The following is a 14687-nucleotide window of genomic DNA, read 5'->3' as shown; positions in this document are numbered from 1 at the left end:
TTCTTAGTATTATGAAATATCCAATCAGGGATCACATTTGCCCTATTATCTTTCTCTCTCTGTCTCACAGTTTGTTTTTTTTTTTTTTAAGATTTGTTTATTTGAGAGAGAGTGTGAGTGAGTGGAGGAGGAGCAGAGATGGAGGGAGAGAGAGAGAAAATCTCCAGCAGTCCCCCGCTGAGTGCAGAGACCTGACATGGGGCTCAATCTCACGACCCCGAGATCATGACCTGAGCCTAAATCAAAAGTCAGACACTTAATCAACTGAGCCATCAGTCGCCCCTCTTAGAGTTTGTTTAAACCAGGAGCCAGGGATCCCTGGGTGGCGCAGCGGTTTGGCGCCTGCCTTTGGCCCAGGGCGCGATCCTACAGATCCAGGATCGAATCCCACATCGGGCTCCCGGTGCATGGAGCCTGCTTCTCCCTCTGCCTGTGTCTCTGCCTCTCTCTCTCTCTCTCTCTCTGTGACTATCATTAAAAAAAAACAAAAACAAAACAAAACCAGGAGCCAACTAAAGCTCCCTTGTTGTGATGGGGTGTGTCCTCTTTCCAATCTCCTTTAACCTATAGCTTTCTCCTGTTTTACTTTCTGCCTCTTATCCTGGCAATCTTGCTGTTGTTCAGCTCATTGCGTATCTCAGAACAGCTGAGCTATAAGCCACTAGATTAGATCGTCTTGTAGCATTTTCCATTGTGTGAGCGCTGCCAAGCGTACTTTTGCCATGTCCTGTAACCTGTTCTTCTGTGTTTCCTGTAATTTTTGGCAGTGAGATTTAGACCAGACTAGGCTCGATGGAACAGGGGTTGTTGGCAAGCTGTAGCCCGTAGGTGGGCCACTTGCCGCCCAAGCTTGTTTGGGTAAGAGGTGTTTTATTGGAACCCAGCCCTGTTCATTGGTGTATTGTCTCCGGCGCTTCCTCTGACACAAGGACAGAGTTGAGTAGTTGGGACAGGGACCATGGTGCCCTCAAAATCTAAAGTATTTCCCATCTGGTCCTTTATAGAAAACAGCTGCCGACCCCTGGATTTTAGAGGCTTGGTCATATTCTGGGTGGATATTTCTCCTTTAGGTGTATGTTCTTCCCTCGGGAGACACATTACATTGGTTTTCTCTCTTTCTCTGCTCTTGTAGCCATGGATGAACAGGCCTGGCCCATTGGTTCATTGGCGTTGCCAAGTGTTGATACTCTAACTTGGTCTTTCCCTCTGAGCGTTAACTGGAGTATTCCTACAAAAAGAAACTTCTCTGGATTTCTCTCTGTCTTTTTAAATCCATGATCTGCATGAAGTCCAGTTTTCCTAGGACAGATATTGAAAGCCTACATTTTGCTAAAGTATTCCATGAAATGGTGGCTCTTCCAACTGTGCCCCTGTTTGGAAAGTAGAGAGAGAAAGCCATTTCCTTCCTATTTAATCTATCAGTGCATGTTTAAATTCACCATATTCACAGGTGGCAGTGGAGACCAGGGCTGTAATAGCCTGGATGGAAAAAATCCCCTTCGTCCTGGGTGGCAACCTACAGGGGGGCGAGCTGGTGGTGGCCTACCCCTACGACATGGTGAGGTCCATGTGGAAGACACAGGAGCACAGCCCCACACCCGATGACCACGTGTTCCGCTGGCTGGCCTACTCTTACGCCTCCACACACCGGCTCATGACTGACGCCAGGAGGAGGGTATGCCACACAGAGGACTTCCAGAAAGAGGACGGGACTGTCAACGGGGCCTCCTGGCACACTGTCGCCGGAAGTAAGTCTCTGGTGGCCTTGCTGTGGTGGAGCCAGATGGTACTGGACTCCTGGGCCAGTGAGGGACCCAGCCCTCCCTGATCATTTGTTAGGGGTGTAGTAGCAACTGTAGCCTGCCTTTCACAAGGCGCCGGCGCTCTGCATAGACTCCTCCTTGTAACTTCCCATAGTCTTGGGGTGTGTGGCTACTCCCTGTTTTATGAATGAGATCGTAGGGGCTTGGAGATCTGAAGCAGTTGCTCCAAACAAGAAGGGGGACAGAGCTGGGTCTCTGTGGCCCTGTGGCCGGCTCTTAGCCACTGAGCTATTCGGATTCTGTAGGGTCAGAGACAGTTTCTGTGGACCTGGAGGAAGTATGGGACCAAGAAGCAAACTGAGCAAAGGGGCAGAGAGCATGTGTATGTTGGTGCTGGGGCCAGGGTGTTTTTACCCAGAGCCATTCCCATCATGGGGATGTCCCATGCTGTAGGTCCCCAGAAGGGCTGGGTATATTGCACTTGGGTGTGAAGTGACTCCAAGCTGCAGGTGTGTCCTGAGGCTCGACGTGTGGTGAACACCGTTTCACAAATCTCCCAGCTGCTGGAGGTCAGCAGCCTGGCCTTCCAGGCAGATCAGAACATCTGGTTGGAGCCCGATTGTGTGCAATGCAGGAAATATGTGGTCTTGCTCCTGGCCTCCCTAAGGGACCAGAAAGGCCTGCAGCAGGGACTTCAGGAATTCCTTGCAGTAGCCACAGAGGACCCCAGGATCCCACTCAGGATTAGCTTTCTTTGCTGTGTCTGGGCCGCCCCCGCCCAGGGCTCCCCAGTGAGGAGGGAAGAGGATGTCACATTCCCTAAGGTCCCTCAGCTCTGGGATGGCAAGAGCCCAAGCATAATACTCATTGCTTTATTTTCTTGACTTTGTGGGGGTTGGTTAAACTACCAATGAATCTGAAAAATGTTCTATGTCAAACAGACCTAGATTCACAATTCAGTTCATCACTCGGATGCTGCATGACCCTGGGTGAGCTCCTTTCTCTCTTGGAACCCCATATTCTCCATTTGTGAAATGAGTATGATGGTAACAGTGAAGGTGGTGAGCCCTTTGTGACTGTCATGAGGCTCTCATGGGTGGTGGGTTTGGAATGTTCCCCAGCTAGCTTACCAGAAGCACACAGCTATGACCTGCTCCTACGTCCATCTTCGCCCCCCCTTCCAGTGGGATGCTCTCCATCACACCTCTTACTCTGTTTCCCTAAGTAGCCATCCTATTATTTCCCTTTGCTAGATTCAGCCTTCACATATTTTTCAGATATGTGTCTGTGCTTGGGGAAAAAAAATTAAAAGGTAGCAAATAGATTTGTGCCTATGGCCATGTTTTCACATGTACATTAAGCTTGCCATTTTTTTCTTGGCCACCTACCCAGCAGAGGTGTTTTATTTATTTTCCATCATAGTTTTGCCTTATGCAAAATAAATGCAAATCCCTGTCAATCAATATGATTTTCTAATGGCCAAAAACCATTCTTTCTTTGCAATTCTAGACCTAAACATCTGCAACAACCTTTATGTAAAATATTGGTTTATTTTTCATGACCACTCTGACTACGTTGGGTATAGACCAAGCTGGATTCATTGGCACCCAGTCAATAGTCACGTTCTGAAAAGTTGGCAGCCACATAATCACATAGGCAGCATTTGATTTTTTCCTATCAATTATGTTTTCCATTATTTCAGGGACTTTTGTGGCAGAGCCATGTGGCGGCTGGAGCCTTCTTAATCACTCTTCCTCCTGGCGGTGTGAGGAAGTGTGCAGATTCATCTCTTTGTAGATTAATGAAATGTGACTTCTGATTCCTTCCCTCCCCCTCCACCTCCGCTCCATCTTTTTGTTCGGTTCTTGCTCGCTCATTAGCTGTGAGTGACAAGGCGTTAGTTAATGGAGATGGGGCAGTTGAGAGCAGGCTTCGGGAAAGCTCAAAACACACATCATTTGTAGTGATGCCGGACCCCCTTTGTTCCTGGGCTGCCATCCCGTGTCCTCTACCATCCCATCCCCACAATGAAGCACACGCTGAGCTAGTGGTGGGTGCCTGGGTCTTAAGGAAGGCACAGCTCTGTGCTCCTGGAAGAAGCCTCCATGGTAGGATTCTAGACCAAGAGAGCACAGGGGAACATCTTGGCCCAGGTTGTGTGGGGGACTGTCTGGGTCACACCACAGCTCCTTCCCTACATGTAATGCTATTGAAGCCATTCTTCACCAAGTATTCTCAGCTCACCCCATTTGCTGTAGGACCAGAAGTCAGCAGCAAAGGTAGCCTGGTTCAAGCTTTTCTGCCCCCTTCTTCTGGCTTCTCAGCATTTCACTGATTCCTCTGGCACTTCTAGTGCTTTGAAGACACATTGCAAGGTGGCAGGCCTGCTCCAGAGTTTCTTATGTAACATTGATTTGTTTCCACACCAACAAGACCTAAAAGGTTGGGAATAATGAAAATTTTATGTGCACAGAGGCATCCAGCCATCTCAGTGTGTGCCACCTGTGCTAACTAGTGGACATGGTGTCCGTTGGCCATGTTGTGCCCTCTTGTAATTCCATACTTTGAGTTCAAGTGAATGAGTTGACATGGCATTTGACCAACCTTCTTCAACCAGACAAGGCCCCTGTGAAGGGTGTTTCATTAACATGACATGGTCCCACCCCTTTATACCACAGCTCTCTGTCCTTGTTTTATCACAAATGTGATCAAAGCCCCATCTGATGACATGTGAGTGGTTCAAATCTGGAATCCGCTAAAGAGAGTGGCTGTGTGTTTTGTACCATTTTGCCTGTGGCTTTAGCAATTAGGCAGAGATTGATACAGAACTACCCTTGACACCCAAAGCCGTAATTTTTAATCAGGTCTTTCCATTGGAGCAACATATCACTGAGCATGATGGTGAGGTAGGCAAGAAGGGGGGAAGACACATGCCGAGGGCTAAGGCTGGTTTGCGTGCAGGAGGACCTGCTCCTTTGCTCAGGAACCACAGAGAAATCCAGCACACCCAACTCTGCTGTCTTAGCCCTGACCCTCAGAACCCAAGGGAGTGGCTCGTGGAGGGGCCTCCTGCCAGGTGTGTGCTTCCTATGGTCACTCACAGCATAGCTGCACTGTGTTCTTGCTAATCACCCTGTTCCCCAAAACAAAAATGTTGGGAAGAACTTTATGCCACCTAACATTCATTTCTTCACTTTGCAAATTTTGGGTGCTATAATGGGGCAAATGTTGTTCCCACCCACCACCCCCCACAAATATATGTATGTACATATACATCTGCTTCCTAATCTCTGGAACCTGTGGATGTGACCTGGTTTGAAAAATGGGTCTTTGCCGGGATAATTAAATTAAGGGTCTCAAAGTGAGGTTATCCTGGGTTACCTCGATGGGCCTTAAAATCATTGACAAATGTCCTTATAAGGGACAGAGAAGGCCATCTGAAGATAGGATCTTTAGTGATGTAGCCACAAGCCAAGGAACACTAGGAGCCACCAAAAGCTGGAAGAAGCAAGAGAGCTTCCTCCCCTAAAGCCTTGGGAAAGAGCACAGCCCTGCCAACCCTTTGATTTCAGACCTCCAGACTCTAGAACTGTGGGAGGATAAATTTCTGTTGTTTGAAGCTCCCCAGTTTGTGATCATTTGTAACAGCAGCCCCAAGATGTTATCGCAGGACCAACTCCACACCAGGCTTGGCACTTCACATCCTGTTGCAGTAGTGTCAGGATGTGCGAGATCCATCTGCTCTCAGGCTCGGTCGGTGAGTGTGTTCACCCTGTGGCCTCCAAGCAGCCAAGCTCTGGAGATAAGAGCAAGGTCTTGTCTTGGCATCGCACACGCTGAGGTTCAAACCCTGACTCTGGCTCTTTCCAAACACATGGTTCTGGATACATATCCTAGCTGTTCTCTATCTCAATGTTCTTATTTATAAAGTTGTGCCATGCTGTCTGTCTCTCTGCTAAGTTTGTGGTCAGTGGTGCAGAGCACTAAGGACAGGTCCTGGCTCATGGGTGGCACTCAGCAAAGAGTGGTAGGTAGGGGTGGCTTGTGGTATGAATGAGAATGGAACACTGTTATAGAACTAGAGCTGAGAGCAGCATAACTATAGAGAGAAACTTTTTAAAAAATATTTTATTTATTTATCCATGAGAGAGAGAGAGAGAGAGAGAGAGAGAGAGAGAGAGGCAGAGACACAGGCAGGGGGAGAAGCAGGCTCCATACAAGGATCCTGATGTGGCACTCCACCCCGGGACTCCCGGATCATGCCCTGAGCCAAAGGTAGATGCTCAGCCATTGAGCCACCCAGGTGTCCCATATAGAGAGAAACTTAAACCCGTAGAATCCGTACTCTTAATTCATGGTAACTTTATTCTAAAAATAATGCATTAAACTGAGTTTAATAAGCAGAATTTTATCTGAAAAGCACTTATTTTCATCTTCCTTTTGTCAGAGATGTTTCCATGTAGACCTGTCTTCCCTGTAAACCTTCCTGGCTGTATCCTCTCCACCCCCATCCCCTCCCCTCCCCTTTGCGGTAATTAATTTGATGTCTATAGGGGATACTTGATACCTCCTTGTTCAAATGAGGTGTTCTGAATCCTGTTCTTGAACATTCTCTCTGCTTCCCTTCTGCCACTTTGAGCACCGTTCAGTGACAACGTTGTCCGGTTGGCTTGGCAGGTCTCAACGACTTCAGCTACCTTCACACAAACTGCTTTGAGCTGTCCATCTACGTGGGCTGTGATAAGTATCCACACGAGAGTGAGCTGCCCGAGGAGTGGGAGAATAATCGGGAATCCTTAATCGTGTTCATGGAGCAGGTGAGCGCACATTGCGGTGGAAGCTAGCAAAGAAATGGGGTTGATTAGGGGACTGAGAACCTGAGACCAGATTAGTGCTTCAGACCATGGCTGCCATGCTGGGCCGGCCCCACACAGTGTTGGAAGAACCACCATCTCTCTGTACTTGATCCAGCCCCACAAGTGAGCCATAAAGCCTGTGGTGGTTCACGCTGGGTCAGGGTGAGCATGACCAGATGCTGCCCTATGGGGACAGAGTGACATGTGTCTGAGCCAGCATGCCCAGTCCCCTTGTGCTGGCAGCTAGGGTTGCATAAAAACATAGACACCCAGGGGGGTGTAAGCAACAGAAATTACAGTTCTGGAGGCTGGAAGTGAACATCAAGGTGTCGGCAGCTTGGTTTCATTCCAAGGACCCCCCCCGTTGGCTGGCAGATGGCTGTCTCCTCCCCATGTCCTCACGTGGTCTTCCCCCCATGAACACACTCTCCTGGTGTCTCTGCGGGCCCACATTTCCTCTTATAAGGGTGTCAAGTTGGATCAGAGCTCACCCCGGGGGGTTTTTGGCTCACAGCCTTCTTCACTGTGCCCATCAGGCCGGGTGAGTCGTGAGCTCACCCCGTTTCTTGTCATGTTTGCTGGGCAGGTCCATCGCGGCATCAAAGGCGTGGTGAGGGACTTCCATGGAAAAGGAATTCCGAACGCCGTGATCTCTGTGGAAGGTGTCAATCATGACATCCGAACAGGTAACTGGGTGTAGATGATCTGTCTCTCGGGAGGGAACGTCTGTTTTTTCGAAACATTTCACTCTGGTTAAAATCACATGTCGAGTGCTGGAAACTTCTCACTGAGAGCTGAATGATCATCTCCTTCCTCAAATTCCCCATGGAGACCCTCGAAAGCAAGGTTCTCCGCCTGTGCTTCCTGGTTTCTCCCTTATTCAGATGAAAACCAGATGCCAGAGAGGTGAAAGGACCTGCTGGTGGTTTAGGAGGCAGGTGGGGCCTGGGTTTGGGTGTCTGACTCCCAGCCGGGGGGCATGCTCCTGCTCTCTCAGGGTTTCCCCACTGCTGTGAAACCCGTGTAGCTCTCCCCTGTGCCCAGGACTGTCATCACCTGGGACAGCGCTCTGTGTGTCCCGCGGGACGTGAGGAAATGGTGACCTTGACTGTGACAGGGGACGTGTGCAGCACGATGCAGTGACAGATGCACGGGGAAGAGAATTGGCTAGAGGCCTAAGGCTGGTTGTCTGCAGGAGTCCTGGTGGAGATGGTGTGTCCATGAGCCTGTTGACACCCCCACACAGAGGGTTTGGGCCACCCGGGAGACCCTGCGGAGCACCGTGTCAGAGCATGGGTGGGTGGCTTTGCTTTGGTGTCAGCTGCAGTGAGCAGGGCATGGGGCCCTGTGTTGGTTTCCAGTGGGCATTGTGACAAATGACCACACACCTAAAAAATAAGAAATGTATTCTTTCACAATTATGGTGGCCGGAGGTGTGAAATCCTGGTGTCAACGGGCTGAGCTCCCGCCGGAGCCCCCAGGGAGGACCCTCCCTTGGCTCTTGCAGCTTCCTTGGCCATGTCACTCCATTTCTGCCTCCATCTCTGTGGCCTCCTCCTGTGTCTCCTCCTCTCTGCCTCTTACAAGGACACCTGTCATGGATTTAGGGCCCGCCCAGGTCATACAGGGTGATCTCATGTGGAGATCCTTAGTTATACCTGCAAAGATCCTTTTCCCAAATAAGGGCACATTCCTAGGGTCTGGGTGGGAGGATGTGGGCTGCTGGGGGCCATCATTCAGCCTACTCCAGGGCCTTCCCTGGCACAGAGGACAGACTCAGCAGCAGGAGAAGGGAAGTCATGATTGCCAGGAGAAAGACCCGTTCAGCCCTCGGACACGCTTGAACAACTGGGATAAACAGTGTATGAGGCTGATTCAGGAAGCTTTTAATGTGGCCTGAGCTGAACCTGTTGGTTCAAGAGCTTACACTGTATGGGATGGCCAGTGATTCCGGGCTGGAGGGGGTTCCTAGGTTGTGTGACTTTCAGATTTAAAACGGGGACAATCCCAGAGAAACTGGGCCAAGTCCATCTTGCTCCTGTGTTCCCCATGTGTTATCACCTGTACAGCCTGTGACGGCTGGAATGATCTACAAGGTGCCGATGGGGAACAGAGATTCGGCCTTGGTTCTGCCCCAACCCCACTGTCAGCAAATAGATGCCGTATCTAGGCCCGCTCACCACCTCCTCGGCTGCTGGCTGGTCTCACCTGAGGCCCTGCCAGGGTCACTGCGGTCCCCTCCAGACAGGCTTCTCCTACGTCTGCCCTCGCAGCCTCGCAGACAGGGTGAGCTTGTTACCAGTTAAGTGGGTGATGTGTCCCTTTCTTGAACCCTGCAGGGGTACCCCAGAGTCCTTAGGGAACCCTCTCAGCCATACAGGATTGGGCTACTGGTGACTTCCTAAACCTCTTCTTCTGGGGTCACCAGCTCTCTCGGTTTGCCCAGGACTGCCCCCATTTAAAACTGAAAATCATGAGTCCCAGGTTTGGTCAAATAGGAATAATTTTCCCTCCATGCTTTCTACCTCTTCCTGCACCCCCGCCAGCTCCTTCCTTGAGGACTGAGGCTGCACTGAGGTGGTCAGGGGGTCCTCACTCTCCCACCTCCTACCACCTGAACCTCCTTCCCTTGAGAATCCCTTGGTTCCTTCCTCATCCCCTGTAGGTCTTTGCTCAGATGTCACTGTGTCAACAAGTCCCGCCATGGTGACCACCTTTCCTAGCATTGCACACCCGCCCCTACCACCTGCCGATTCCTTTCTGCCTCCTGCCTTCTCCCCTAGTGCCTCTGCATCTGACGTCTGACGCTGTGCCGGAGAAGCTAGGACCCACGAGACTTATGGTGTTTCTGCCCCTCCCCCACTGGCTCCTAGACCAGGGATCCTTGAGGCTTTTGTGCCTCAATGAAGTATAAGCACACTGCCTGGCACATAGTAGGTGCTTAATAAATGTTTGTTGAATGAACAAACAAATTTGAATGAATGAATGAACATGACATGGTGTTTCCGGGTTGCACAAAGAATGGCTGAGCTGGGATTTGAGCCAGGGGCCTCGGACTGCAAATGTGGTGCCCCTGCCCTTGCCCTCATGCTGATCCTCCTGAGGGGACAGGAGTCTCTTCTCCAGACTGTTCACATACATTAACAGATCCGATCCTCCCAACAAACGTTTCCATTTGACCTTGGAGGAAAAGGAGCCCCTGGGACCTTATGATGGGCTAGGCTGGGATTCAGACTCCAGTGCCAGACTGACCTGGCTGCCTGCGGACGTGCCTGGTACAGAAGGCCAATGGTCGTTTAAACGGGGGAAATGTAGCTGACGCGCCAGGAACTAGTAGACCGCTGTGTGATGCCCTGACTCGCCTTCATGTTTTCTGAATCTCCCTACCGCTTGTCCTTGGGGATCCTTGAGCTTTCACACTATGCAACATGGCATTCGGTACAGAGCCTCCCTTCACAGCATCCATGGATCCATGTGTTCATTCACTGACTCATTCATTCATTCATTCATTCATTCATTCAGCAAATGCAGATTCTGAACTGGTAATGGGCAGAATCTACGCAGGATGCTGGCGATCCTTATGAATAGAAGGGACTGCTGCATCTGGCTCCGCATAGGACTCGTATTTTAAGCATTACTAACAAGCTGCTGTAAAAGAATGATTCACAAAAGAGCCTAGAACATTCTTGGGACTATTAGTACTTTGTACACGCAATGCGAGAAAACAGGAAGGTTTTAAATGGGGTGGGAGAGAAAGAGTCCCCTGAGCCCCACAAGCCAGAAGAGAGTGCTGTGTGTGCCTAATGAGCTCTGAACCTCAAGCCTCTGTGATCACAGAGGCGGTTTGGATGAGCCCATAGGAGCCGCCTCCCCCCTCCCTTTATTTCTCCCCTAAGGTAATTTCCCAGTGTATTCTCGTAACTGATGAACTCCGTACTCTACACATGGTTACTTACTGTATTTGTTTCAGTGCTTGAAGTAGCTCTGAATTTGCCTTGATCTCTCTCCGAGGCTTCTGCAATGTGACAAGTTTTATTTCAGGAGGGATTTCGCATTAAATCAACAGGGGAATTGGATTCCAAGGAGTGAGAAGTTAGTAAGAGTGCTTTTTAAATGCATGTAAATATGTTGGCCAAACACCTGACTCAGAATGCTCCATGACTGCCCTATGTCTGGTGGACACTAACCTGCAAATGACTGGATGTTTGTCAGCACCTGGGTTGTCCCACTGACCACTATGCTGAGCAACACCAAGCTGTGAACTGTCTTCTCCCAGCAGCTCCACAGAACATTGACCCTTGAACCCAGACCAGATCACCCCATGGGATAGTCACCTAACATGCTGACCCCTGAATTTCATGAAGTAGATGATTCTAGACTTTACTGGTGGTCGGGGGAAGAAGCCGGGATTACAAGTAGAGCCTTGGTGATAAATGTGGGGAAATCCTAACCAAGGACTTTTGGGGGAGAGAGTGCTTGGCCAGGCAGATGAGAGCATTGGGCTCTCCAGGTTTCAGAAATGGAGACTTGCAGAGTCCAGAGCTTACACCCCTTCTTCAGATTCTGTGAACCTAAACGAATTCCTGATGGTTTTCATTCATCTTATTGTGCACCTACTGTGTGCTGGCCTAGAGATACTGTGGCAAACAAGACGGATATGGCCCCTCACCTCAAAGAGTATGCATTCTAGTGGGAGAGACCTATAAGTAATTATAAAGGGAAATCTAAAAGTTAATTGCAGGCTATGGTGAAGGCCAAGGAAGAAAGTATTTGAATAGTATATAGAAACTATTGGGAAAGCCAAGGAAGCTTCCCTCTCTGAAGGGTGAATTGCATCGTGAGGCTCAGGCCATCTTGATTCCCCGACAGAGAATACTTGGCGGGCTCTTGCCTTCTGAAAAGCATGAGATGGCATTTCATTTCATTGAAAAACTCGGATTTTTACCAAAGGGAAGACTCAGGGCGCAGCGCCCAGGAACTCTGAGCCAGCCACCTGCGTGGTGGGTACCCCGACCTCCCACACTGAGTCCTGTTCACCGGTAAGCAGGCCACAAGGATGTATGGCAGACAGCTGCCTACAGAGTTCATTTTTCACAACATGTTGTGTTCTTGTGAGCTCACTCAATTGCATGGAAATGTCTCGGGTGAATCAAGATGGTGATTTAGACCTGGTGCTTCAAAGTGTCATATGTGTGTTTGTGGGAGATATATATTCACGCACACACACACACACACACACACACACACACAATCTCTCCCATCTCTTAGAAGACTTGAGGGCCTGTGTAGACAAATGACCCTTGCCCAGGGCCTCCTTACACCTTTCTTCTTTTTTTTTCTGGCACCAAAGCTTTAGACCAGGTGGGACACTGAGATTGCCATGAGAGAGAGACCCAGACCTGGCCCTGGGAGACCTGCTGGCTACTAGCTGTGTGACCTCGTGCAGGACGTTTACACACCCCAACCCCCAGCCCCTGGGCATCAAATCACTCATAGGAAGGCAATCATTATACAACCCACATCAGAGGTTTGCTTGGAGGTTCATCAGATCAGTATCTGCCCCAACCTTCCGGGTGCCACGTCCTCCATGGGGTTCGCTGGTCACCCCTTTTTTGCCTCAAAGGCTCATTTAAGATCAGAGGTCTAAGTGTCCTTAGCAGGTTGTAGGCTTCTGGGGAGGAGAGCCTTGCGTGGAACCTCTCAACACAACAGAGATCTAGCCTAGAGCAAAGGATGGACACGGGGCCCATGATGTACTTGTTGGGTGGCTGACCAGCAGGGTCACTGGGGAGGCGGGGGCTCAGCCTCGCACCACCAGCATGTCTGTGCTCCGGCAACTTCGCATTTCTCTTGGCCGCAGGGCCAGGGAATGCAGATACCAGGCCTCCTCCTGGGCCATTTGGCCCTGGTCCCCCATAGTCTACTATTTCTCTTTTCAGAAGTCAAGAGCCCCACCCCTGAAAAGAATTACTATTCTGTATTTATAGCCGTGCAAAGAGGAGGCCAGGAAGCCAGGCACTGATGGCTTTTCAAGATGGCATTTTGTGGTGAGGGCACAGCATTTGGAAGCTCAAGTTCATAATGAATGGCGTGTATTGTCACAGAGGAAGGCGCGTGAGTGATCATTTCTCCATCTCCACTCATGTGTGTTAACACTGCGGGGAGCCTACACCCGGGCCCTCTGCCTGTTAAAACCATTAAGGTGGCTTCCACAGAGGAAAACATTCAAAATGCATTAAGAATTTGCAAAAAAAAAAAAAAAAAAGTTGCCTCTGCAGAGGCTCAAATTCCATACGGCCAGCCTCTGAGTCTCTCTCTGGCCAGGATGCTGGTCAAGGACTAGCAGCAGGTCTGGTGGTATCTGCCTTGGAAGAGGACCGCTCTGAGCTCCCCTACTTTCTCTTGACAGCCAGCGATGGGGATTACTGGCGCCTCCTGAACCCCGGGGAGTATGTGGTCACGGCCAAGGCGGAAGGGTTCACCTCGTCCACCAAGAACTGCATGGTCGGCTACGACATGGGGGCCACACACTGTGACTTCACACTCAGCAAAACCAACCTGGCCAGGATCCGGGAGATCATGGAAAAGTTCGGGAAGCAGCCCATCAGCCTGCCAGCCAGGCGACTGAAGCTGCGAGGGCGGAAGAGACGACAGCGCGGGTGACCTCCCCACACTGGACACCTGCCCTGCACCCCTGCAGATTAAACCACCCCCAGTCGTAACTCCATAGAGGACTCGCCCCCTGTAGTTTTCTCTGTAGCTCAGAAAGCCTGAGAGAATGTGTTCGTTGCAAGGCTGGTCCCGAAGGGAGGGCTGAAAGCTTAGGATATACATATATATATTTTGTCTTTGTTGCATTTATCCAAATAACTTGGACAGATCAGCAGAGAAAGGCTGGTTAGGAGTGAGAATTGAGCAACTCAGCCTGGGAAATCGGAGGCGGAGAGCGGGCTTGCCGGCTCAGGGCCTCCAGGCTGCACAGGAGGGGAAGCCAGTGCTCCCCCCTCTTGCTTGCGTGACAGCAAGAGCTCCTGGTGCATTTGCATTTTGTGTGGCTCCGATTGCAGCACTTCCCGGGCCCTGCGGTCCCAAAAGTTACCATTTGAGATGCTCGTGGGCCTTCCCCTCGCTGGCCCCGGGACATTCTGAGCTGCTCCAGATTCATTCCACACTCTGTGGACAATAGAGGCATTAGCAAGTGAGCATCAGTGAGCCCCTTGAATCAGTTTAGTTTCCCTTTCCACAAAGGACTGTGTTTATAAAAGGAGAAAAGTGCTGAATGCTGAACTAGATCACCAGTGGTCGGTGGGCAGTGGAGTGCAGTGGTGCTCATTCATTGCCTACATGCAGAGTTCACAGAGAAGCCCCAGGCTCCCTGCTGGTCCAGCAGCACCCCCAGCCCTGGGTGCTGAGGCAGAGGAACGCTGGAGGAGCCGCCCTTCCAAAGGGAGTCGATCCTTCAGCCTCTTTGACCTGCAAGAACTTAAGGAGGGCCAGGAGGAGGCTGACTTGCCACTCTCTCTCTGCTCAAGACGTTCCTCCTTTCATGGAAATGAGCACTCATAAGTTGGCGTAGCATCACCAAGGGAGTTATTTTTGATGTGTGGAATGCCAGACCTTCAGATGGGGCCAAATGTGATGAAAAGCTCTTAGAATTATCTGTGGAATATTGGTTTGGGCAGGGTAATTGGATGACCCTATAAGAAAACAGATTGTCTTCTTTTTATTACTGTTGCCACCCGGGCAGAGGTGGCCCTGGGGAGAGTGAGAAAAATAAAACAAGCAAATGGTGAGATCCTTCCAGCGTGTGGTTTTCCTGGGCAGATGCGCAGCCACCCAAACACCATGCCCCACTGCCTCTCCCTGGGGTCAGTGCCTCCAGAGGCGGTGCCTGCCTGGGGAGGGGTGTCCTGTGCCCTCCTCCACCCCACCCACCCCCCAAGCTTGGTACTGGTTCTGACAGCTGTGTGTTCCCTGCTCCCCTCCCAGGAGAGCCACATGCCTGGGTAAAGTCATCCTGACGCTTGGGATCCACTAATGACTGCCAGGGATGCCAGCGAGCATCTTT

At 50.5% G+C, this 14687-nt stretch overlaps 1 protein-coding gene across 1 annotated transcript in view; it reads left to right on the top strand.

The window, feature by feature from the left end:
- Positions 1–14412, top strand: part of CPXM2 (carboxypeptidase X, M14 family member 2) — a 128280-nt gene extending 113868 nt beyond the window's left edge. Inside the window, exons 11-14 of the mRNA XM_055300648.1 lie at positions 1451–1748; positions 6441–6580; positions 7206–7305; positions 13029–14412. Coding sequence (XP_055156623.1) covers positions 1451–1748; positions 6441–6580; positions 7206–7305; positions 13029–13282 — 792 coding nt within the window. The 3' untranslated portion in view covers positions 13283–14412. The remainder of the gene's footprint in view (positions 1–1450; positions 1749–6440; positions 6581–7205; positions 7306–13028) is intronic.
- The last annotated feature ends 275 nt before the right edge of the window (positions 14413–14687 follow it).

Source organism: Nyctereutes procyonoides, unplaced genomic scaffold (genome assembly GCF_905146905.1).
Source record: "Nyctereutes procyonoides isolate TBG_1078 unplaced genomic scaffold, NYPRO_anot_genome, whole genome shotgun sequence".
In the NCBI taxonomy this organism is placed as follows: Eukaryota; Metazoa; Chordata; class Mammalia; order Carnivora; family Canidae; genus Nyctereutes; species Nyctereutes procyonoides.
Note: the sequence above shows the minus strand (reverse complement) of the source record. Positions and strands in the feature narration are given on the sequence as shown.